Genomic DNA, 22,917 nt, shown 5'->3' on the forward strand with positions numbered 1-22,917 from the left:
CAATGTGGCAGAAGTCACTACTTCAGCAAAGTTTTGCAGGAAATTGTGCTAACCCCCAGCACTTATGTGTTCAGTGCTCAGGTTTTTCATAGCACAGGATCTACCTATTCATGATTAATGTAAACCACATCCTAACACCGAACAGAAAAAAAAAAAAAAAAAAAAAAGGTAAGCTTGAAAGAAGGTACATAGAGTGTGTGTCCAGGCCTATCTTTATGTAAGAGGCTAAAGTCTTCCAGGGCTTTAGAGTGAGTTATTAATTTCCTCTCCTTATTCTCAACAATTCTGCCACCACTACAGAAGGCCCCTTCACCCATAGTGCAGGAATACATGCAGATCCTGCAATCACACACACAACACTAAGCCACTTGCTGTCTCCAAGGCAAGTGCTTTTGAGAGCGCTATTGCAGAATTCCATACTTTTGGCGAATTCTAGAGTAGTGATTCAAAGAGCATTCACTGTGTACCTGATGAAGATTTGTAGGACCTGCAAAAAGGCATCTTCATCCAGCTTGCAAACTAATGATGGCTAGGTGCAAGGGGTAGGGATCGCTTCAGGCAACTGAAGACATGTTGAAGGAAATTCTTGGGGTTCCTCTACATTCAAAAGTTCCCTGGTACAGAAGGAAGTACCAGTAAGACACAAGGAAGAAAGAAAGAGGAAACAAAGGAATAATTCCTTATATAAAGCATTAGAGAGATGACTCACAATTGCTAGACATCTCTCCACACTGCTCGGAGCTGTGCTCTGGCCCACAACTGGAGACAATACTGAAAATGCCCAGTCAATATCAGTGTAGCAGTATTAACCCTACCCAAGCACTAAGTTTAAAGAAATACAGTGCATACATTTAGAATGACTGTAGAGACTTAACAGAAAAATACTTTCGAAGAACAGATACTGGCTGTATTTTTCCTACAGGATTTGCACCAGTATTCAACAGATCTACTCAAAGACCCCTTCTATTGGAGAATTATTGGAGAATTTCAAGCTCTATTCCCAGCCCCACTTAGGATTTACTTTCCCTATCGCCCAAAAAAATAAAAAGGCTAAGCTACAGACATGCAGGTGTAAACACATTACCAAAGTGCAAGATGGGGATCTTAGCAGACTGCAAGCGTCTTAGTATGAATGCATGATGGGGAGTTTTATGAGCAAGATGGTGCTTCCCATTACAACACAACACAGTTAAAAGTGGGACCTCCCTAAAACCATGACTTTTGAGTGCTATATACACCTGTCCCTCGGGAGCCAAGTAGATGTGCTAAGGCTCACAACAAGAATTCTTAAACGTATTCCTGATTTCTTAGCCACACAGACCATATATCCTACTGAAATGGGCTTTTACTGAAACTAGGACTGGTTCTGTGAAGCATCTGTAGGTAACGCCTACCTTCAAGACTACCCCCACAGCTGGGAACTCCAGTTCACTACTCCCATCTGTGATAACATAATAAGCAACAGAAAATCCCTACTGAAAAGGGATTTTAAAATATATGTATGTTATTTAAACATATGTATGTTATGAAAAGCAGGACAAAGATCCCTGTAACATCTTTCCAACATTTTTCCTTTCAGCCCTTTGTCCAGATCTCTCTGCAAAGCCTTTCCACCCTCAACAAAGTCTACAACTCCTCCACGTTCGGTGTCATTGGCAAACTTGCTCAAAACACCTTCTAGTGCTACATCCAAATCCTTTATAAAAACATTGAAAAGGACTGGCTCTAAAATGAAGCCTTGGGGGATCCCACTAGTGACCATCCACCAGCCTGATGTGGCCCCACTTATCACAACCCTTTGAGCCCTGAGAATAGACTCCTTCCCCCTGCAGTCCAAACTCAGTGCTTTGTTAACAGGTCATCTTCCTGACCTGGATAATAGTGTATAATCTCCTATGTAGCACACTGTTAAACACGAGATTTTTTTCTCTGTAATTGCCTTTTCTGAACACCTGACGCATACTGGCCAGGTGGATAGCATTTGCTGCTCAGTCAGGAGTATTTTTTAGATTCATACTGATGTTAACATTCAAACATGTGCAAACATCATCCAAGAACTACAAAAGGAAGCAAAGACACTGTGGAGCACTCAAAAAGGTAGGGGAGCTCAAAAAGGTGAGAGTGCTGCCTGCAAAGACCAACAAAGGGCATTAAGAGGCTAACAGAACGTGGAGAAGGCCAAGTCTCAACCTTGTTAAACTCAGAGACTGAAGTTTTGAGGGACTGAAGTGTTGAGTAACATTTAGATTGATTATTATGCTATGAACATAAGGGAAATGGTAGTCTTATCAATAAATTAAGAATTCAACAACATAGTGCACACTGTTCACCAGTCCATATTTACCTCCTTGCTCATTCTTCCCAAGTAACATTTAAAAGGCCTTCATTTGTGCATAGGCAGGAATGCGCTTTAAGCTTACAAATCCTGCTCTGGTTCTGGAAAAACACCTCTGCTAAGCAGAGCCCCATACAGCTGCACTTTGCAGACAAGCTTCTGACAGCATGGGGAAACTAGTCCCAGGAAGACTACACACAAAAGCTAGGAAATCTAGGATAAGCCCCAGCCACACAGCAGCAGCAAAGGTGCAGATGCAGATGCCCAATGCATGACACAGGCAGGGCAGAAGACAAACCTGCAGCACCCACGGACACACCCATGGGTGAAGAAACAGCAGGAGGCAACAGGCTCTCCTTGGTAGTGATGCACTCTGAATGCTCCTTCTCAGAGAGATCTCCCTTCTGTGTACTCACATAAATACCACTCAATTTGGCAACCTGTTTTTTTTATTGTAGGCAGACCAGGATTAGGAATCAGGGCCCTAACTTTCAGTCCCTTTCTGTAGACAACAGATCACTTCACAGAAAGCAATTAATAGGCAGGTGTGTTATTGAAGCTGTCTAGATCCCTTCTTGAAAAACCTTAAGCTTGTTTTATCATGTTGTTTCTGGTAGTGTTACATTTATATAATTAATATTTGCAATCCTTGATACAAAACCTTAATGCTTGTAGTATTACATGGAGATATGACAAAAATAGATACTATGGATTATGCTACATTTTTTTCACTAATGCAATGGAAAAACAAAAGAAGTGATAAGAACTACAAATTGATCTCTTCCATTCTTTACAGCACTAATCAACAGAAAAATAAAAATACTCCTGGCTGTTAAAGCACTGAACTGTTGTAGGAATTGCATCTAAATAGTACTGTCGTTCTGTATACTTCAAGCCACAAAACCCACAACCGGTATGAAACTAACTCTGTTCCATTCCTTACATTCAAGACCAGGCTCTGAGGTAACTAATACTTCATAATAAATTAGTCACAGAGCATTTTCCAAGGTCTGCATAAGGATGATGTAAAGAATAAAAAGATCCAGGGTCAGAACAGAAAATGAAGTGTTTCAAGTACTGCACACGCAGCTCCCACGTAGCATTTGAGGTAAGAATTTCAGACTAGGAGCTCTGTGGCTCAAGTGAACCGCACAGGAGTGGTTTGAAAGCTCCTGTGGCAGTCAGCTCATCAAACACACAGCAGAGGTTTTGATAATGTAGTGGTGATCCTTTCTACTCTCTCCTCAGGTGAGGGTAGCAGTCTGCATTAACTGAGAAGAAAACAGTCAGGTTTTTGCACTGGCTATCTCTGAAGAGGGTGGCACCTCAGAGGACCTCGCAGCCTATTGCAACTATTTTGCTTTGCTTCACTTTGCACAAGTCTTCAGAACAAAATAAATGAGACATCAACAAGAACTCCTTGTCCATAGAGACTTTACAACCTCATTTCTCACTTTTAATCAGTCTTCCTCCTCCACTTGCTCCCTCTGAAACAAATACAGGAAGGATTTAATCTTAAAGAACCATTTTAATAACATGAGACAGAAATTGAAAAGGAACAACCACAGATTATGAAAATACTTGATTCTGTCATTTTAATATTTTGTTTAAATCTCACCAAAGAGTTTGCATGATTGACACCAAAATCCTAAGAATCAAAAAGAAGATTCAGCCTGCTGTAGAAAGTCAGCTTTTCCAACAATGACTGTATCTTTGCAAATACCAGGCCCTTAGATTATCAATTTACTGGATCAGATTATCAATTTACTAGAACAAAACGTAAGGCATGACTTAATTCTCTTTTATTCAAAACCTTCTACTTTCAAGGTTATGGCCTATGAAGAAGAGGCATGACAGACCCATTAAAAAAAAAAAAAAAAAAAAAACATTTAAAAGGAAAAATGGCTTATTTTAAGACTGTATTCTGCAGGCAAGTTAATCAAAGGCTATGGTCCAACCAAGCTTAAATTTCACTAAAGTTCTTGTAATTGCCAATTTAATTTAAGTCTCTGGAGATAGTAGAAATGAAGCAGTCAAATGGCTTTCAAAGACAGGATAGAAGCAGACTACAAGATTACTCTCCACTGTCCACATTACTGCCGTTTGGATCAGCTTGCATGAGTGCTCTCTTCCACATTTGTCACTGCTCCCATAAGAAACCAAATGGATTTTTTCAGAGGTCATTTGCACGGAGGTGAAAAAAGCAGGTCCATTCAACATCGGCAGTCAGTGCAGAATAAAATGATACTGGATACTAAACAGGTAATAAAAATCAGCTGAAAGTTGTCTAGTCCATTGGCAGCACTGACCTACCGGCCTTTGTGAGTAACCAGCAGGCTCGTGGGACTGTGCAGCCCTTTTGTAGGCTTCTCTCCAGTTGCAAAAGGTGGTTAAAAAAAAGCAGAAGGTTCCTGTAATGCAAACAGTCTACAGGAATGCATTTTTAGTACACTTTGATGCTAAAATTATCTTCTAGATGGATTCAGTTTCACAGTTCAAGGTAAATTCTAAAGCTACAACTTTTCTTTTTCAAGAGAATTTCAGTATTTAACTCTGGCCAGCCTGAAAAAAAAATTGAATTTAAGAAGCTGTCTCTGCTAAACAACTTACTGATTTACACTGACTCTTTAAAAAAGTAAAATATGTTTAAAGGGAAAAAGAAGCAAATTGGGGGGGAAGATAAGGAAACACTCATATCATTATAGATAGCTCAGCCACATGTCTCTAAAATAGAGTGGGGGAGGAACATTTTCATACATTGTAGTTGCATTGATAACCGGTTTGTCTACAAATTCTATCTCACATGCCTGGGTGCTACAGGGAGAATGCTCCAGTTCCAATACTGTTATGTTATTTGGCACTGATGAAACAAGTATATTCCTTGGAACAAAAAGGGTCAATTGAGGACCACGGACTGGCCAGTAGCGACCGAGATTAAAGCCATTGATCCAAATTTGCCCCTGTTAAAAGAAAGAGAAAACATAATGAAGTTTTAATAATTTGACAAGAGGTCAAACATCTAAATAACTTTAAGCATAACACATTTCACACAGTAACTGCATTTTCTTGATATTTCAGTTTGATAGAACACAAGGACTGATAATCTGTTGAAGAAATTGCTACAAATAGTCAAAAGAATCTAAATTCCCTGATGAGCTGATATTTAAAACCAAAGTGGTCAGATACTGCAGTCATGCCAAATATGACAATACTTAAGAAAACAGAATTGCAGGTTCCTGACACTGAATTTTGTGCCAAGTTTCAGACCAAAGCAAATCCTGAAAATTGTATTTACTTCAAGCTGATTGTTAAAAGGAGAAAGAACTCACAAAACAAAGCAGATCCTAATTCTGTTAATTGTTCTCTACAAAAGTGTAATACTATGCTATCTTCACACTGCTTCCTGTTCTATGATTTCAAGAAGATATACAGCTCGTCTAGACACATGACATTCAGATGTCTATTATACTTGCAATAGTTTAGTCAGCAAAATAAATTGTGAAATGATACTGCAAGAGCACTGTATTTTGTTTTAGTTAGTTACAACAGTGAATCTTTGATGTTTTGCTATTATTAATGTAAATTCAATGACATCATAGTTAATTTATCACACAAACTCTTCAAATTGCTTTCATAATGGAGGTGGCCAGAACAAAATGCCTGGCAGAGAAGGACCTGGGAATATTGATTGATAGTCGGCTGAATATGAGCCAGCAGTGTGCTCAGGTGGCCAAGAAGGCCAACAGCATCCTGGCTTGTATCAGAAGCAGTGTGGCCAGCAGGACTAGGAAAGTGACCGTACCCCTGTACTACTTGGCTCTGGTGAGGCCGCACCTCGAGTGCTGTGTTCAGTTTTGGGCCCCTCACTACAAGAAGGACATCGAGGTGCTCAAGCGAGTCCAGAGAAAGGCAATGAAGCTGGTGAGTGGTCTGGAGAACAAGTGAGGAGCGGCTGAGGGAGCTGGGTTTGTTCAGCCTGGAGACAAGGAGGCTCAGGGGCGACCTTATCGCTCTCTATAGGTACGTTAAAGGAGCCTGTAGCGAGGGTTGGTCTATTCTCCCACATGCCTGGTGATAGGACAAGGGGGAATGGGCTAAAGTTGCACCAGGGGTGTTTTAGGTTGGATATTAGGAAGAACTTCTTTACTGAGAGGGTTGTGAGGCATTGGAATGGGCTGCCTAGGGTGGAGTCACAATCCCTGGAGGCCTTTAAAAGAGGTTTTAAAAAGTTGTTTTAGATGTTGAAGTTAGGGATATGGTTTAGTGGAGGACTTGTTAGTGTTAGGTCAGAGGTTGGACTTGATGATTTTGAGGTCTCTTCCAACCTGGACAATTCTGTGATTCTGATTCTGTGAAAATACTTTTCTAATATTATAAATATTCCCAGTTAAAAATAGAAAATAAAATTAGGCAAGTAAAAAGGAAATAAACTAAGTCATTTATACACCAGAAAATAGAGACATTGGAGTGAAACAAGTGCAGGTGTTTCCAAAAGTCTTTAAATTGATGAGCTGCCAAATGTTCAGCAGAATTATAAAGGGATTCCTGAATTGAACGGAATCTTGATTCATTAAACAAGACATAATCTGATTTGGACAAACCACTTGATTTTTTTCCTCTTAAGCATCCTTTTTACCATGTCAGACAATTGACTGGCAAGCAAGGAAGAGGATGGGAACAGATAACTTCATCTGTTTTCCCTCTTGCTGTGGCCTCTGGTAATCAGAATGTAGAGGAAAAGCAAACTCACCTGTAGCATGGATGTAAATTGATAAAAATAATAAAATCATCTGAGTCACTGGGAAATAAGGACTCATTGCACTCTTGATTTTTAACATCTTGAGGGAAAACTAAAAATCAAATAATACTCATAAAAGATTTATAAAAGCACAACTATAGTATACTAAATATTACTGTTCAAGGTGTTCTGGAGGTAGTTCTTTTTTCAAGCATTTATGAAAATTATTTTTATGAAACTTGTGAAAGAAGTTTCATAAGGAGATTGTATAGTTGCAAATACAGGTGAGTTATTTTGTCTCTGTATCCACTATCTCAGTATAAGATCCTATCTTTTACAGTGCCAAGATGTTAACAAAATTTGACTTTAAACTTTTTTTTAGTATTTAAATCAAGTTCATCTCACTTTGTGGTTTGTTTCTGCTGTATAAAAGGACAAGAGAAGAACTACATGTATTTATTCAAGCTCTTCACTTTACTTCTATACTACTTTTAGAAGAGAATATAGCATTAATGCAAGCTATCCCCCCACAAGATGCATTTGCAGATGTACCCACTACACAGTAGACTAGCTACTATACAGGGTGACTGTAACCCTCTGGGAAGTTGGAGTATAGTGTAGGAATCAGACGCATTAGAGTTCATTAGTTCATGATGATCTTGAGGTCTCTTCCAACCTAGAAATTCTGTGATTCTCTGATAGAGTTCAGAGACCATTCCCCCTTGTCCTATCACTATCTACATAATTAGAAACAGGTCTGTTTCTAATCTTAATCTATCTCTGGTTATAAGTCAGTTTTCCGAGAAAACTATGATTTTCATTTCTCATTTCCAAACTGCCATTTGGAACATTATATTAACACTGCAATTTCTGAAGACTGCATATTCAGGAGTTTGTACATCCTTTGAAAAAAAAAAAAAAAAGAAGAGATAGGGAATAGATCTCTATCTTCAGAAAGATTTCCTTTATCAGGGTCAGCAGCTATAACCCACAATTCCATAGAAATAAAGAACAATCCTGACTCCAAATAAAATAAATAAATAAATAAAAATAAAAATAAATCTGACCATACATCCAGAAGGACATACTCTTAAGTGCAACCATGCTTCATTAAGTGAAGGTGGGGGAAATTTTGTTAATAGCGAAGCTTTTAAAAACCACAGAAGGCAACTGAGCTACAACCATAGGTCATGACTGTTAATGCCACATCCTTCTTCTGGGCTGTCCAGCATGTCAAATTCTTTGTCTTAATATGGAAAGGCAAGATAATCATTAAAACTGCACATTTTCTTAAGAGTTGTTTCCACAGTTTTTCAAATACCCAAACACCTTTAGCTCCTTCTACTATTAGAAGTCCCTCTCCACACTTTGTCATCACCAATTTATACAGCTGTGCCTCAAGGAACTAAGGCCCAGATCCAATGGTATCTGAGTAGAATTCAAACTCTTACAGCCCTCTACCTTATAGGCACTGATCATTGGTAAAGCTATCTAGAAGTCTGAGATTCTGCCTTTCTTCTCCCCACACCCAGTTTTACCTCAATCTTATTACTCCTCGGTATCTTATTTAAAACTTTGGTCCAATCTCTATAAAGATGAATGATTAATCCAATAACCATATTTACAGTTTCCCTGGGTTCTCTTCACTTTGACCTCTTTAGATAGTATACAGACCATATAAAACAAATTTCTATGTCCAATAGGTCAGGGAAAAAGATTCCCACTGAAACTTAAAAATTCTTAAGAATGGACTCATTTGCCATTTCAAAGAGAGGAAGATGGTTTGTGATTCATTGGGTTGCAGAATTTACCGGAAAAGTCCCAGATTCCAGTTCCTGTGCAAATAGCTATTGTTGGATTTTATTCTGTGATTGTGTAAGATATGTATATATATATAGGAACAGGGACTAAGAGACTTCCTCATCCAAGCTCAGTGCCTGCAACATTAAATGTCTGCAATGAATCAGTCTTCTGCATATTGCGAAGTGCTTTAACCACTGCAACGCTGTAGATAGATCACGAGCACCTCCATCTCCTACTCTGTTTTAATAACAGTAAGTAAACTGCTTCAGAAAGGATTAACTTCACTACAATTAACTTTGCTATCTAACACCAGCACTCCTGAAGCCTAGAGTTGAATGCTTAGGCCTCTTAGAGGAGTGGCACTTCAGTGCACACATTCTGCTGTCTGTGCCTCCCACCAGCTACATACTCATCTTGTATACTGTTTCAACCACGGCAATGTGAAAACGTACTCTTTTCTTTTCTAGTTTTTCTCCAGCCCTATCAGAAGTTCCCTTTCAAGTCTGCACACAAACTTCTCATTGCAGTGCTCTCTGATCATAGAATGACTTGGGTTGGAAGGGACCTTAAAGGTCACCCAGTTCCAACTCCCCTGCCACAGGAAGGGATGCCACCATGATCTAGACCAGGCTGCCCAAAGCCCCATCCAACTTGGCCTTGAACACTTCCAGGGATGGGGCATCCACAGCTTCTCTGGGCAGCCTGTTCTGGTGTGTCACCACCCGCAAGTGAAGAATTTCCTCCTTATGTCTAGTCAAAATGTATCCTCTTTTAGTTTAAGACCATTCCCCCTTGTCCTATTACTATCTACATGGGTAAAAAGTCACTATCTTTTTTATAAGACCCCTTTCAATATTACCAAAAAGCTGCAATGAAGTCTCCACATAGCCTTCTCTTCTCCAGGCTGAACATCTGCAGCCCTCTCAGCTTTTCTTCATAGAAGAGGTGCTCCCTCTGAGCATCTTTGTGGCCCTCCTCTGGACCCACTCTAACAGATCCACATCCTTTTTGTGCTGGAGGCCCCAAACCTGGACACGACACTCCAGGTGGGGCATCACAAGGGCAGAGCAGAAGGACATAGTCCCCTCCCTTGCCCTGCTGGCCACCCCTCTGTTGATGCAGCCCAGGACGCAGTTGGCCTTCTGTGCTGCAAGCATGCACTGCTGGCTTTTTTCATCCACCAGAACCCCCAAGTCCTTCTCTGCAGGGCTGCTCTCAATGAGTTCTTCTCCCAGTCTGTCCTCATGTCTGGGATTGCCCCAACCCAGGTGCACCACCTTGCACCTGGACTGGTTGAACCTGATTAGGTTCACATGAGCCCACTTCTCAAGCTTGCCCAGGCCCCTTTGGATGGCATCCCTTCCTTCTGGTAAATCGACTGCACCACTCAGCTTGGTGTCATCTGCAAACTTGCTTAGGATGCACTCAATCCCACTGTCTATGTCACTGGTAATGATATTAAACAGCACCAGTCCCAAGACAGACCCCTGAGGGACACCACTTACCCCTGGGCTCTACCTCAACATAGCAGCAACTGGCAGCAACTCTCTGGCTGCAGCTCTCCTGCCAATTCCTTATCCACTGAATGGCCCACCCTTCAAATCCATCTTTCTCCAGTCTGGATATCAGGACATTGCATGGGACCCTGCCAAAGGCCTTACAGAAGAGTCTAGGTAGATGGCATTGGTTGGTCTTCCCTTGTCAGCTGATAGAGTCAATCCTTCATAGAAGGCCATGAGATTGGTCAGTCACAACTTGATCTACTCAGTCCAGTTACAGGTAAACTCCAGAAGACAGGCACTGACAGCTCAAAGAAAGCAGTCTAGGAGGTTTCTAGAGAGCATGAGAGATAGTTTTCTGACGCAGCTGATTAATGAGCCTACTACGGAGGTGCCCCACTGGACCTTCTGTTTACAGAGAAGGAGTGGTGGGAGATATGGTGGTTGGGAGCTGTCTTGGGCAGAGTAACCACACAATGGTAGAGTTCTCTATCCTTGGCGAAGTCAGGAGGGAGACCACAGTTCAGGGCGGACTTTGAGCTGTTCAGGACACTGGTTGGCAGAGTCCCTTGGGAGTCAGTTCTGAAGGGTGGAGGAGTCCAGGAAGGCTGGGCACTCCTCAAGAAGGAAATCTTAATGGCTCAGGAGCGGTCTGTCCCCACGTGCCAAAAGACAAGCTGGCAGGGAAGAAGACTGGCCTGGCTGAACAAAGAGTTGTGGCTAGAGCTTAGGGGAAAAAAAAAGAGAATTTATGATCTTTGGAAAAGAGGGCGGGCCACTCAGGATTATAAGGGTGTTGTAAGGATGTGTAGGGACAAAATTAGAAAGGCCAAAACTCATCTGGAGCTCAATCTGGCTACTGCTGTTAAAGATAACAGAAAATATTTTTATAAATACATTAACACAAAAAAAAGGACTAAGTAGAATCTCCATCCTTTACTGGATGTGGGGTGAAACTTACTGACAAAAGATGAAGAAAAGGCTGAGGTGCTTAATGCTTTATTTGCCTCAGTCTTTAGCGGCAAGATCAGTTGTTCTCTGGATACCCAGTACCCTGAGCTGGTGGAAGGGGATGGGGAGCAGGATGTGGCCCTCACAATCCTCGAGGAAATGGTTGGCGACCTGCTACGGCACTTGAATGTACGCAAGTCAATGGGGCCAGATGGGATGCACCCAAGGGTGCTGAGAGAACTGGCAGAGGAGCTGGCCAAGCCACTTACCATCATTTATCAACAGTCCTGGCTATCAGGGGAGGTCCCAGTCAACAGGCAGCTAGCAAACGTGATGCCTATCTACGAGAAGGGCCAGAAGATAGACCTGGGGAACTCTAGGCCTGTCAGTTTGACCTCAGTGCCAGGGAAGCTCATGGAGCAGATTCTCTTGAATGTTATCACGCAGGACAACCAGGCAATCAGGCCCAGTCAGCGCAGATTTATGAAAGGCAGGTCCTACTTGATAAACCTGATCTCCTTTTATGACAAAGTGACGCGCTTAGTGGATGAGGGAAAGGCTGTGGATGGTATTGGTCTTGTGGATGGTATTGAAGTCAAGGCTACCTTGACTTCAGTAAGGCTTTTGACACCATTTCCCACAACATTCTCCTCAAGAAATGGGCTGCACATGGCTTGGACTGGCATAAGCTTCGTTGGGTTAAAAACTGGCTGGGTAGCCAGGTCCAAAGAGTCATGGTGAATGGAGTTAAATCCAGTTTGAGGCCGGTCACTAGTAGAGTCCCCCAGGGCTCAGTACTAGGGCCAGTTCTCTTTAATATCTTTATCAATGATCTAGATGAAGGGATCGAGTGCACCCTCAGTAAGTTTGCAGACGACACCAAGTTAGGTGTGTGTGTTGATCTGCTTGAGAGTAGGAAGGTTCTGCAGGAGGATCTGGATAGGCTGGACCGATGGGCTGAGGCCAACTGTATGAAGTTCAACAAGGCCAAGTAGCAGGCCCTGCACCTTGGGCCCAACAACCCCAAGCAGCGCTACAGGCTGGGAGAGGAATGGTTGGAAAGCTGCCTGGCAGAGAAGGACCTGGGAGTGATGGCTGATAGTCGGCTGAATATGAGCCAGCAGTGTGCTCAGGTGGCCAAGAAGGCCAACAGCATCCTGGCTTGCATAAGAAGCAGTGTGGCCAGCAGGACTAGGAAAGTGACCGTACCCCTGTACTCAGCTCTGGTGAGGCCGCACCTCGAGTGCTGTGTTCAGTTTTGGGCCCGTCAATACAAGAAGGACATGGAGATGCTCGAGCGAGTCCAGAGAAAGGCAACGAAGCTGGTGAGGGGCCTGGAGAACAAGTCCTACAAGGAGCAGCTGAGGGAGCTGGGTTTGTTCAGCCTGGAGACGAGGAGGCTCAGGGGCGACCTTATTGTTCTCTACAGGTACATTAAAGAAGGCTGTAGCGAGGTGGGGGTTGGTCTATTCTCCCACATGCCTGGTAATAGGACAAGGGGGAATGGGCTAAAGTTGCACCAGGGGAGGTTTAGGTTGGATATTAGGAAGAACTTCTTTACTGAGAGGGTTGTGAGGCATTGGAATGGGCTGCCCAGGGAAGTGGTGGAGTCACCATCCCTGGAGGTCTTTAAAAGATGTTTAGGTGTATAGCTTAGTGATACGGTTTAGTGGAGGACTTGGTAGCATTACGTCAGAGGTTGGACTTGATGATTTTGAGGTCTCTTCCAACCTAGATGATTCTGTGATCCTGTAACATTGTCTGGATCCATACTTACGGGCATGCTACTAGCAGTGTCCAACTCTGCCTGTGCTTTGCAATATTTCTCACACAGCAACAAAAATATGCTATTAGTTACTTTTAATTAATCAGTGTAACCAGAGAAGTGTCCTGTAGCATCTCACTTTCTCCAGAATAAGAACTGTTTCATCTCAAGGTATGTAATTCATTCTATGCCTCCAAAAAGCTGTTTATACAACACATTGAGACAAAAAAAAAAATCCAAAACACAACCACTAAATGCAGCATTTCTATGAAGTCTGACAGATGATCTTTCTCACTCTAGGAAAAACTACAGGGTTTTTATGTGATTCTCCCCTTCCTAGACCAACACCATGTGCTTTTTAATTATAAGTTTCCCTCTTCTTAATGGTTTATATCCAAATTTACTTGTACCAAGGAACACATTTCCTAGTCATGTAAATGTATATGACACACCCCACCATCATAACCTCCTTCTATCCAGCCAAAGAGAGGTGGATTTTGACCTTCCGTAGAACTTTCAGTATCTCTCTGAGTGGACTTCAAGTTTTTACAGCAAAAATTTGTACCTTTGTCCAGCCAGGAAAGTTAACATAGGTATCTTGTGGCAAGTCTGGAATCCCGCCAGGAATTAAAAGTCTACCAGTGTAAAAAGTAGGTGTTTCATAACTTAGTGGATTGCCAACATCTCTCTCTGGTTGGTCAGGGTAGCCATGAATGGAATGGTTCACTGCTCCATCTATGTCTAGAGGATAGATTTCCCATTCAACAAGTATGTCTTGATCGAGAGTTAAATTTGAAACTAGACCCTAGGAGGAAAAAAAAAAAAGCAACATAATTAGCTTCATGTTATTGAAATTATTCAGCTGCAACCATAAATCAGTCAGGACTACAAGCATGTTTGAATCAAAGTACTTCCAACAGCTGCCAAACTGTGTGGAAAAACAAGCATCTGGTTTTCACCAAGTTATAAGCTTTGCTCAATAATAAAGCATTTTATTTATTCTCTAGGAAAGTGTTGCACTTCTTCAAAGTTTTAGGCGTTCATCAATGCCAATTTTCCTTTTCAAGTTTTTTTTTTTTAATTAAAATTTCTATTTTGCTTTAACATGAACATGATTCAAAAACATGGGGCTTAATAAATAGCAGAAAAAGCATTAAATAGCTCATTTTGAGATACTATCAAGAGATTTGGTAACACTGAGTCACTAAACCAAGACATTAACCTGCACAATAGCAGAGAAAGCAGTATTCACTTCCTACAAGTCTTCTACAGCTAACATATAGTATCACAAAATCAACGCGCATGCTTCATGACCCCAATTTCAGTGAAATAATTTAAGCTTACAGTCAACTTCAAGCCCACAGAGTCCTGTTTCAGTTCTGTGGAACTATGTGTACCCTTGAAGAACACCAATGTACTCACACAGTGAGTACAAAGGCAAAGTAAGATCATGATTTAAGAACAGTGAAAGGAACATTAAGTTTCTCCTGAACTCAATTCCTAACTGTGTTACAGTAACGGTTTCTAAAATTGTGTTTCAGTGCAATGCAAGGAATTGACTTTAAACCAACACTGCTACATCCATATAATCTCCTGAGTAGACCCTGTGTAATAGCTGTTTTTAAGTGCAACTTAAGTTCTGTTGCAAATACCACAAGTTAAACAGGAAAAAGAAGTTCTAAAAGCAAAGTCACAAACAAAGCCACATTTTCTATGGCTGTGGAGGGCTTATAGTAAATAGTATGTCTGTTCTGATATCTAGTAAGCATTGCACTGACTCCACAAGCCTAGTCATCAGTAGGTGCACTAATACGTTCTCTATTCCTTTACCTAGATGACCACTTCATAACTTATTTTTCTGATATCAAAATAAATTATCTGCACAGAGTTAAACAGCAAAACTTCTCTTCAACCTAGACTTTACTTTGTCTGACAATCAGTTGAAATATTGCAGCATAGCTTTGCCCAAAACTTTCCAACTGGCTTCCCTAAACCCATCTTTAAGTGTAATGTACAGTGTGATTTTTGAATGAAATGAAGTGCCTACAAGCACTCTTACTTTGGTATGCATAAAAATGCATATGCAATAGTCCAGATATGGACATGAATTTGCCAAGTAAAACAAAGATATAGGTGGCAGTGAGCATGTTAAAAAAAAAAAAAAATGAAACTACACTCTTCCTTCCTTTGTTTCCTTTAAGGACACTTAAATCAACAGGATGTTTTAGAACAAAAACCCTCTTAGGATTCTTTCCCAAAAGTTAGATGCCTGGTTCCACTTCAAATTCAAAAAAAAAAAAAAAGAGTAAGAAAAAGGAGCTGAACAAAATTCAGATTTTCTTGAAGGTGCAAGGCTTCTGTAAGGCTTCATCAAATGGAAACCTCTTCCCTCATGTTACATATGAAGTTATTTGAAGTTATTTATGAAGTCACAGAATAATGAATAACCTATGCATAATTATTCCCCATTTTCAAAATCAACACAAAAAATACCTGCCTTAAGAAACAGGGTGAGGGAGTCTATGGGAAAGGCAAAGTACATTTTCTAAACCTATGTGGAAAAAGTCTCCCTCTTTTATGTGAAAGGATTGAGCTTTTAGAGGATTGTTCTCACAATGTGTCTACTGAATTTGCTTTTACTCAGTCTTTAAAAGGTTGAAATCCTGGTATAAGTGTAAATTGAAACTCAATCACAACAGCACTGAGCACCTCCTTACTCCAACCCTTTATTCTGCTACCATAATTCAACAGTGAGCACGTAGATTTCCTTATCACCCGGCCTGATCTAAATAAACACATTTCTGCTGCCTATATATGAAGGCAGAACACTGGGGAACTAGTTGCCCTCTCTTAGCACTCATAAAAAGAGTAAGGATCCTTGAAAAGACAGTATGAACAAAGTTGGCACTACTGCTGCCCACTGAATTTATATGCCACAGAAAACAGTTGCTCATACTTTTAATTCACAGACTTTTATACAACCTAAAAGTTATATTGCTTTGCCTTGACCGGAGTCTTAGAATACCTGGAGATACACCTAGAAATCCACATCACAACACACGTACTGAGATAACTGGTCAACTAGTCCCCTTTCAACCAAACCCAAGCTTCAATTCTTCTTTGCTGCTTAATCATAACCGATACAACCTTCTTTAAGAATGCAATCAGGCCCATTCTTCTCAAGGCAGCAAAACGCAAGTGTGAAAACAGTCAATTCTGCCTAATGGTGATCTTGTAAGACTTACCAATGTATGTTCTATGACTAAACTGTATTCTGCAAAATGACCAAACTCAACCAGAGTTTGTGACCTCATCAGCAAGGCTCAGAAAAATTCATACACACTTTATTTTACTTTTTTTCCCCTACTTATAACTTTGAAAGTCCTACTTCCTCACAGCACGTGTCCTTAGCTAGTAACTAAATAGTACAGGTCAGCATACATCATTCCTGTGATGCTGAATTCAAACAAACCAAGAAATACTTTGGACAAGTCTGAGAGGAAACAGGAGCTTCTAATTTACCTGCTGTCACCTGCAGCACCAAAAGGCACCACAATCATCAGTAATAAATCTCTAGTCATTAAACATTTGACCAGCTTTCTGAAAGAACACTGCCAAATCAATTTAGGTCAAGTCAAATCCAAGGGGACTCTACACAAAAGATTCTTTCAGTAAAGGGTCTGCAATTCTCGTCTTAATGAGAAAGAGAAAGCTTTCTGTCATATTTGGTACTATTTGCAACATAGTAATACCAAAAACTAAAAAAGATAGCATGCCACGCCCCTGAACACTGCAGAAACACACCACAAGGCTGGCCTCTGTAATAGTTCTCTCCCTTCCCCCTCATTAGAAAACATCACACAGCACTAGGGACCCCTTTAATTCCAAAACCAGATAAGCTTCCTTTTTGCTCCTGCCTTTCCTAGTGTTACCTTAGTGGTATTGCCCCTAATGACAGTACCAAAGCATAGCATGGAAGTGTTCATAAGCTTCCTGATAATTCCAGGTCAGTACAAATCTAAATTGGCAATGTTGCATGGTAAAGTGCTTGTAAGACAGCCTCTCTTAGCCAAACTGAAAATATTGCAAGGGTACACACTACTGACAAGTGAAATAGGACATGGCAAGAGGTATAGAGGTATAAAAGTAAATATACACAAATACACACAGAAGCACTACCCCAGGAGTCACAAGCCCCAAAATATGACCAAGATTAGACTGACTTCCAGCCTATTTTTGAATTTATCCAAATAGTTTTGCATATCTTAAAATTTTAGCTACAGATTCAACTCAACCTGAAAGTCTTGTGGGTGACACTTTGTCTAACAACACATGTGAACCAACAAAAAAAATGTCTAAGTTCTTTATTCCACTTTGATATCTGTGACCAGAAAACTCACATGAAAACTAGTGAGGAGTTATATTTTGAGGTAAAATTACACCTGTGTAATCCTGATCCTTTTGCTGTTTCTAACCCATGTTTTATAACCCATAAAAACATTATCCAGTTAGATTCTACTTACCTTGAAGTCATTATTGTATCTACCATAGTTGACTCGGCCCATATTCTCTACCAAGATATCCATATTTGCTCCAGCCTTCCCAGTTATATTTATCATTAGTGATTTATCCCTTTCAAGGATGCCTTGAAGAACCTATATGAATTACATCGAAAGAAGAAAAAAAACGTTGAACCAACAAAACTCCATCATTTGTCTCTTCAAATTACATGAAGATAAAGTAGAGAAAGGAAACAAACAACCAAAAGTAAAGTATATATTTTCCTTTCCTCCTCTTGTATGCAAACACATACATACACAATCACACAAAAAGCAGGTTTGTCAGTATTTCTATTCCAGTACATCTAATGGATGTACTACTAGGCGCATCAGCTGTATTCATCTAGCTGATGACATCTCTTTACTTAGTTAAATTAACTAAATCAACTTTTAGAATTCTAGTAGCTTTTGATTCACAAAAAGTTCACAGATTTAACCTGGTGACTAAAAAGATTTTGCAAGTGTCAGAGATTAAAAGATTATTCATCTTCCATTTAAACTCACATCAATATTTAGCTTTATTTGTTCTCATTCTAACAACATTAGGAAAGAAGAACTTGACATGGTCATAATGGTGACGAGAATCAGCACTGATCACAAAACAATTAAAAAATGGACTATCAAAGTCCATGAATTACTATTAATTCTTATTAAGCAAGAACAAAACACTATTTAAGGAAAGAAAGGCAAAGTTTATATCCTGTACAATATACTTTTTTTTTTTTTTTTAATAAAACTCGTGATCAGAAGCCAGATTCATAATGTAAGATGTATGCTAGGGCTTCTACTCCCCCCAGATCCCTTCCCCTCTCCAAGGGGGGAAAAAAAAAAAAAGTAAAACATCCTTAAAAACACTGTAGATAGACATTAAGTGTATACATCATTACTGCAGTTCAAAAGCCTGAAAGTAAGCCCTCTTCTTCTATCTTCTAGCTATTTTTTCAATGAAGTCATGAAATCTATATAAACATTCACATCCCAAATGTGGAAACAATTACACTTTCCTTAGAGGAGACAGATAAATACTCATATTTCCTGAAATATTAGGAACATTTAGTATGAATCTACAGTATACTTCTTTCATCTTATTAAATAATTTTATTTAATAAATTTGTGTTAAGATGTAGAAAAGAGAAAAAAGGCAGATTGTATTCATCTATCTCATGAAGGCCACTCGTGGCAAAAATATATGCCAGCAAACAATGTTTACCCCATCCACGGAGACATAAGCACGATCATGGACTCCATTTAAAGGTGAAGAGAGTTGTGTTGGCTCTGTACAGTTTTTTGGAAGCTTAGTTCTGTATAGTACGAACCCAAAATACTAAGAAAAGAAAGAAAAATCCCCAGATTAATGAACCTAGTTATTCTGTAGCTTCAATTCAGGTCAAGAATTAGACATATCCCACATTCCTGCCTACACACTCAGATTGAAACATCAACTTTCATTCACTTCAGATAGCATCTATCAGAGATACCAGCTTCAGATTAGAGTTCACTTTGACCTTTAAGCTATGGGTATAAATTCCAGTTTCCATTTTTTTTAACTTGTTTCTTCAGTACATTTACATAACTTTAAAAGACAAGGGTCTTGGCTGCAAAGGCATTTCCTCAATAAAAATGGAAGTTAATGACTGACAGCATCATTTCTTCATTAAAATTGATTAAAATATTTGGAAAATCCCTTCATAACTGATTTTATATAAGAAATTTCAAAGTGCACTTGTCAACTGACATATTCATCAGTTCGATATTGTTTATTTCACAAATTATCTGCTTTACATCAGGAACATTTCAGAGTATTTTTTCATCGAGTTCCCCATCAGTAAAGAAAAAAGTATCAGTTGTTAGATATTTTTTCTCTGCACAAAAGTGAAACAAATTAAAACCAAGAAACAATCGCATTGTCAGTAGCCACAAAACCATTTATCTGGATTAGAGTATGACAGGAAGAAGAGAGAGTAAACCATTTCCAATCCACCATAATTACTACAATTACATTACATTTGTAACAAGGTGCCCAGAAAAATGAGAAAAAAAGAAAATAAGTGGACAGAACCTATGCAGCACCACTGGCTGCCCTCTCAGCTGTTTTCCTAAATAGGGTACTAACAGTGGGAAGGGCAGAGGATGAGAGAAGAGCCAACATCCAGCTAATATGTCCTACTAGCTGCAGTTTCTCTCACACCTCTCTCTATTAATGGCTTGGAAGGGAAAAATACAAGCTTTGAATCTTTACTTGACTAATGCCTTAGAAAATGTCATAGCCATCTGCTGAACTGCATACTCTCCCTTTTCTCCCTCCCACAGCTACCATCATCATCACATTCTCTCCACTTTTTATTACAGCTGCAGGCAGGCAATCAGCACTGATACTCCACTCTGTTAAATTCAGCACAGAAGTGATCAGGGAGCCATAAACTCTTAGTGGAAAAACAGAGTCACTCAGCAGCAAGGGAAAGATCTTTTACTCTGAGGAAGTCATCAAAATTGACAGGGAAACTGATGCAGCGAGACACAGAACAGAGGAGAGAATGGGAGTCAGCAGAAGCCACAGAAAAATTAAAAAAAAAATCCTATCTCAGATAGTAGGGTGAATGCCTTTGGCAGGGGGTTGCAATTCCACAGGTTGTTCCTTTATCACATTCCCTTGACCCACCATGCTTTTACTAAAAGAAAAAGATTAAAAATAAGTAGGGGGCCCACAAGTGTCAAATGGACTATATTTAGCAACTCCAGGCTCCCTGACCGGCATGAAGAAAGCAGTGCTTCAGCCATTGTTTTCATTCTGATAGAGGAAATGAGAGGAAAATGACGAAAAAAAGGAAAAAAATACTGAAGAAAAAGGTTGTACAAGATAAAAAAAAAATAAAATAAAAATCTCATAAACATGAAAATCAGTACTTCAGGGAGAAGACAGATAAAGGAGAAAGCTGGGACACCAGATATATATCTACATTCATGAAAAGAGGAAAACCTTAGAGCAGTGACAAATATGGAGAGGTCTCCTGTTCAAAAATCCTGAACACCTTTAAAACACTATTACTTCCTGTGCTGAGGTAAGGTATAAGACACTGGACATACAGGAGCCATTCCACAGAGGGTTGTTCAGATAAATTTGACAAAATGGCTGCAAATTACCTACCAAAGGAATCCTTACCTGCTTTATCTGAACAAAGGTTAGTGGGTAAGTGCTTTTCACTGGTCCAGCAGGTGACAGCCTGTCAAGAAACTCCACCACAGTGCCCACCTGCAGCACATAAAAAGCAGATACATGAATGTCAATGAAATTCAATCTAAAGATAACACCTTGCCAGATAGCTACATCTCTCCAATAGGAAAGCAAAGAAATCCTAAGTCCTTACATCACCTTTACAGGCACATTAATAATACAATACAGTACACAGAACAGATGAAATCTGAAAAAAAAAAAAAAACAATGTACAAAAGAATGTTTTAAAAATCCAGGCCCTTTAAATTTTCTATGCTTTTGTAAAAGTGACTCATTATTTAATGAGAACTAACCCATAAGTTTCTCCGTAACATTCTATAGGCAAACACTATAGCTCTGGACAACTAACAAAAAACAACTACATTATTGAATTTTTACTCCATTATACATTAAACTAAGGAAAGTAGTGATTTCCAGCGACTTACTCTAGAATTATTCTGAGATAATTAGAAATAGAATTTGCTTCCATCAATAGTTATCCATGCTGAATTTACTCTATTTAGTCTTAAATGATTTTAGAAACCCTAAAGCTGTAATTTAGTGTCATACATGAGTAGATGGACTGATTTTAGTGAGACTGGCAGCAAGGTATAGGCTAGTCACATGGTTAAATACCTTGCTGAATAAGGATTTATGTACAATTACATTGCCTTTTGTTGCCATCTGCAATTTCCTTTCGTGATTAGTTTTCTACTCATCTACAATTCTTTCTCAAAGTCCACTATTAATGTGATATGTTAGTCAAGATGCACACAACATGCCTAGTATCTTACAAACTCAAAAAGTAATTTGTATTCATGTTTCAAACAAGATCTCAGTCTGTTTCACCATAAGTATTGTCACTTTTCAGTGTTAATTACAGATCAAGCATTCAAAGCATTTCCCAAATGCAGATTTGCTTTCAATTACTTATAAAATAACAACAACAACATTAAAAAACAAAACAACAACAACAAAAAAAAACAAACAGGCATTTAAAATAGTGAAAAACTGAATATTCTACAAACTTCTCAGGTTACTTCAATAACAGAACTATTAAATTTTTGCACAGGACATATGAAAATAAGCACTGGTGAAATATTAAAATATACACTATTTTGTGTAAAATCCTTCAATAAGCAACAGAAGTCATCCTGAATCACCTGTGGACATGAAATTATTTCTTCAGTATATGCACATAGATCTAAATGGACTTTTTTAGTGAACTTGTCTCAGCTTTAATGAGGAACAAGAAAGCAGGAGGCGATCATAAGCACATGAAGAATAATAGTGTAATGCCATCACTTCCTGGACGTTGGATCTCCTTCACTAGTCCGTAGCTAAGCACCTTCACTGTGGCAAAAGACTGTCAGACAAATGATAGCTTCCAAATTTTTGATGAAAGTAGCTTGCTTCTCTGTTTTCATCTTAAGAACTTTACTTAAAATAACAATTGGTTTTCAAAGAGTAAAATTCCCCAAATGCTCAGCATCTGCAATGTTAAACTGTAATGCGGGACCCAGTAGGCCACAGGAGATTGAATCGCTGGCATCTCTGCAGAGATGGTTATCTTTGCAGAGACACTGACAGAACTGATAAGATAGAACCGAGCAAAAACCCTACAAATGTTCATAGTCTAGGCCCCAGGCAGACAACGAAATTAAAAATGAACATAAGTGATGTTAACTTGCACATAGTCACCTGAATGACCTACTAACTGGCAATGAGTGCTGCTTTGTGCCTTGCTGAACTAAGTATTAGCTTGTTAAGGTGTCTGTCTCACTTTCTTTTAAGATCCTGCTATCAAGGGGGCTTCTGGTTTTCACATAGGTAGACCACATATGATTCATTTACATACTGGCTTGGTAGAAAGTCATTTCTTTGCAACTTTAATGGATTATTTTTCTTCACTTTATCACTCTTAAGTGTTCTGTACAGAAAAAAAAGCAAGATCTGGTTTTGCTGCAGGTTCTTAATGATTGCTACTTAGTGGATAATCAGTATCACAACAGAAATAGTAAATTAAAAAAAATTACACTGTCAAGAATTTTTAAAA

At 39.5% G+C, this 22,917-nt stretch overlaps 1 protein-coding gene across 2 annotated transcripts in view; it reads right to left on the reverse strand.

Annotated features, from left to right (window-relative positions):
* Nucleotides 1–2,849: 2,849 nt before the first annotated feature.
* Nucleotides 2,850–22,917, reverse strand: part of GLB1 (galactosidase beta 1) — a 52,099-nt gene continuing 32,031 nt past the window's right edge. The window contains exons 11-15 of one of the 2 annotated variants that reach the window (XM_082754957.1): nt 20,811–20,900; nt 18,861–18,974; nt 17,615–17,746; nt 13,657–13,896; nt 2,850–5,295 (exon numbers count right to left, since the gene is read on the reverse strand). In XM_082754957.1, coding sequence (XP_082611083.1) covers nt 5,035–5,295; nt 13,657–13,896; nt 17,615–17,746; nt 18,861–18,974; nt 20,811–20,900 — 837 coding nt within the window. In that variant the 3' untranslated portion in view covers nt 2,850–5,034. The remainder of the gene's footprint in view (nt 5,296–13,656; nt 13,897–17,614; nt 17,747–18,860; nt 18,975–20,810; nt 20,901–22,917) is intronic. The other variant, XM_082754956.1, reaches the window with a different exon arrangement.

The sequence above is a fragment of the Aythya marila genome (genome assembly GCF_965140915.1).
Source record: "Aythya marila genome assembly, chromosome: 2".
Taxonomy (NCBI): Eukaryota; Metazoa; Chordata; class Aves; order Anseriformes; family Anatidae; genus Aythya; species Aythya marila.